This window comes from Ursus maritimus, unplaced genomic scaffold (assembly GCF_017311325.1).
Source record: "Ursus maritimus isolate PB19 unplaced genomic scaffold, ASM1731132v1 scaffold_16, whole genome shotgun sequence".
Lineage (NCBI taxonomy): Eukaryota > Metazoa > Chordata > Mammalia > Carnivora > Ursidae > Ursus > Ursus maritimus.
Window position 1 is genome coordinate 447,477 of NW_024424008.1, and position 3,031 is coordinate 450,507.

The window sequence follows — 3,031 nt, forward strand, 5'->3', positions numbered from 1 at the left end:
TTCTATTTCATGATTTTTTTATTTAAATTCAATTACCCAACATACAGTACATCATTTGTTTGAGATGTAGTGTTCATTGATTATTCAGTTGTGTATAACACCCACTGCTCATCACATCAATTGCCCATCTTAATACCCAGCACCCAGTTACCCCATCCCCCCACCCATCTCCCCTTCTGCAATCCTCAGTTTATTTCCCAGAGTCAAGAGTCTCTCATGGTTTGTCTCCCTCTCTGATTTCTTCCTATTCAGTTTTCCCTCCCTTCCCCTATGATCCTCTGAGCTATTTCTTATATTCCGCATATGGGTGAAACCATATGATAATTGTCTTTCTCTGATTGACTTATTTCCCTTAACATAATACCCTACAGTTCCATTCATGTTGATGTAAATGGTAGGTATTCATCCTTTCTGATGGCTGAGTAATATTCTATTGTATATATAAACCACATCTTTCTTATCCATTCATCTGTTGAAGGACATCTGGGCTTCTTCCACAGTTTGGCTATTGTGGACATTGCTGCTGTGAACATTGGGGTGCAAGTGCCCCTTGATTTCACTACATCTGTATCTTTGGGGTAAATACCCAGTAGTGTAATATTTTATGATTTTTTTGTGTACACATCAGTTTCTGCTCACAACAAATTCAGGAAGAATAATAAAAAGATCTTTGATCTCCAGGAATCATGGAGAAGATATGTCCCTATAAGATTACACAAAATATTTATAAGAATATCCAACAAATTCTTGTAAAAGTAGGGAGACTTTGAAAATTTATTTTCTACATGAACTTGTCTGAGATTCATCTACTTTTGCAAAGCATAAAGTTCCAAGGGATGCATGTGTGTTGCAGTCCACAAAGAAAGAGGGCTTTGGAGAGGAGAAGTGGTGCTATAGATAGAAGTTTGCCAAAATACACTTAATATGTACTCTCACATAAACACACAACACACCCCACACCGTCCCAAGGAAACAATTTGGTTAAACATGACTCAAAACCACCATTAGAATTCTATATATTCAAGCTTCTCTTAAAAACAAGATTTTCATTCTTTAACAGAAGTATTGTTTTCAGGTATGTTCACTTCATGCTTCTCCAGAAAGGAAAGTGGTGGCACAGTGAGGGCATGTAGTGCCTACAGAATTTTATGAAGAATAAGGAAAAAGATGCTAAAATGAAAAGTAAAAGCTGGAGACATTTTTTTTTTTTACTGCACTAAATATCCCAGGATTGTCCTCAGTGAAATAAGATAAATTTAAGTTTTTAACAGAAATCTATGAAGATCTTTCTTATTTTACATCTAAATGTAGTTCTTTGTTTCAGAGAAAGCAAGGCAATTGACATGAACTAAGTGTGCCGTCTCAAACACAGAGAGATGGAGGTTCACTAAATCTCCATAGTTAAAAGGAAAGGGGCTTTCAGTGGGATGTTTCTCCTGCTCTAACAGAGCCCTATAGTCAGAAGAATAAATGTTCAACACCAACAGGGGAGGAAACATTGAGATTTAAGAACAGAAAACATTCTTCAAAGTTTGTTCCTTTAGGAGCTGCAGGATCCCTTGATATGAGGAGCATTAGAAAAAAATCAACCTAGAGTAGAGTCAAAATTAACTTCTTTCAGTTCTATCCATGCCCTCAAGAACTAAGGAAACAAGAGACTCTACTTTGAGGTGAAAGCACGGATCACACACTCACGAATCTGCTTTGTCCTCACACCATAGATAATAGGATTGAGGGCAGGTGGCACGACCACATAGAGATTAGCAACCAGGATGTGGACATAACGAGGAATTTTTTAGCCAAATCGGTGGGTGAGGAAGGAGAAGAGAGAAGGCGTATAGAAAACACACATGACCCCAACATGTGACCCACACGTACTCAGAGCTTTGTGACGAGCATCTCGAGATGGGAGGCGGAAAACCGCACGAAGGATGTAGGCATAAGAGATTCCAATCAGTGCCAGATCCAAAATAAGAAAAGAAGCCACAAAAAGCCCATAAATGGCATTAACTCGAATGCTGGCACAGGCCAACTTGGCAATGCCCATGTGCTCACAATAGGAGTGGGCAATAATTCGAGTCTCACAGAAGGGCAGACGATGGGTTAGGTAGAGAATGGGCAACATGAGCAGGACAGGGCGCATTATAATACCCACACCAATGCCCGCTAGCACTCGGGGTGTCAGGGTGGCTGTGTAGTGGAGTGGTACACAGATAGCCACGTAGCGGTCGAAAGCCATCGCCAGCAGAACAGCGGACTCCATTCCTGTGAAGGTGTGTATCAGAAACATCTGGGCCACACAGGCTCCAAAACCAATTTCATGTGCATCAAACCAGAAGATACCCAGCATTCGGGGCACTGAGGTTGTGGAGAGGGCCAGATCTATGGCTGATAAGATGGCTAGAAAGTAGAACATAGGATCCCGCAGAGTACGGTCAGACCAGATGATCAACAAAATGGTGGCATTGCCCAACAGAGCCAGTAAGTAAATGGAGCAAAAAGGCAGGGAGATCCAGCCATGAGAACCCTCAAGTCCTGGGATTCCTGTAAGAAAAAAGGTGTCTGGGTGGAAAGTAGAAGTGTTTGTGTGGAACATCTTGCCATTGATGAGATGAGAATTAGTTGACTACCTCTAGAAGGAAAAACAAGAGCTATAAATGCATATGTCAAAACTTTCCAGTAGGCTTAATTTTTTTCTGTACCTATATTATTATCAAAGCTAATGCTGGGGGGCTGGGATGGCTCAATCATTTAAGCGTCCTGCTCTTGATTTTGGCTCAGGTCATGATCTCACAGTCATGAGATCGAGCCCACATAGGGCTCAGGGTCTTAAGACCCTCTTAAGAGTCTCTCTCTCTCCCTCTCCCTCAGCCCTTCCCCCTGCCTCTCTCTCTGTCTCAAAAAAAGAAGAAAAGCTAGTGCTAAAACTTGAGTTGAAAGTAATATGAAGGAACAGACTTAGCACTCTTCAAATGGAAGCAACATTAACTTTATGAAAGGTCTCTCTCTCTCTCTCAAGTTTTGGACAATA

At 41.1% G+C, this 3,031-nt stretch overlaps 1 protein-coding gene across 1 annotated transcript; it reads right to left on the reverse strand.

Annotated features, from left to right (window-relative positions):
• Positions 1-1,660: 1,660 nt before the first annotated feature.
• On the reverse strand, positions 1,661-2,603 carry LOC103681173 (olfactory receptor 52J3-like). The gene is given in 1 exon segment (XM_008710705.2): positions 1,661-2,603. A coding segment is annotated over 1 exon segment (936 nt). The 5' UTR covers positions 2,597-2,603.
• Positions 2,604-3,031: the final 428 nt, after the last annotated feature.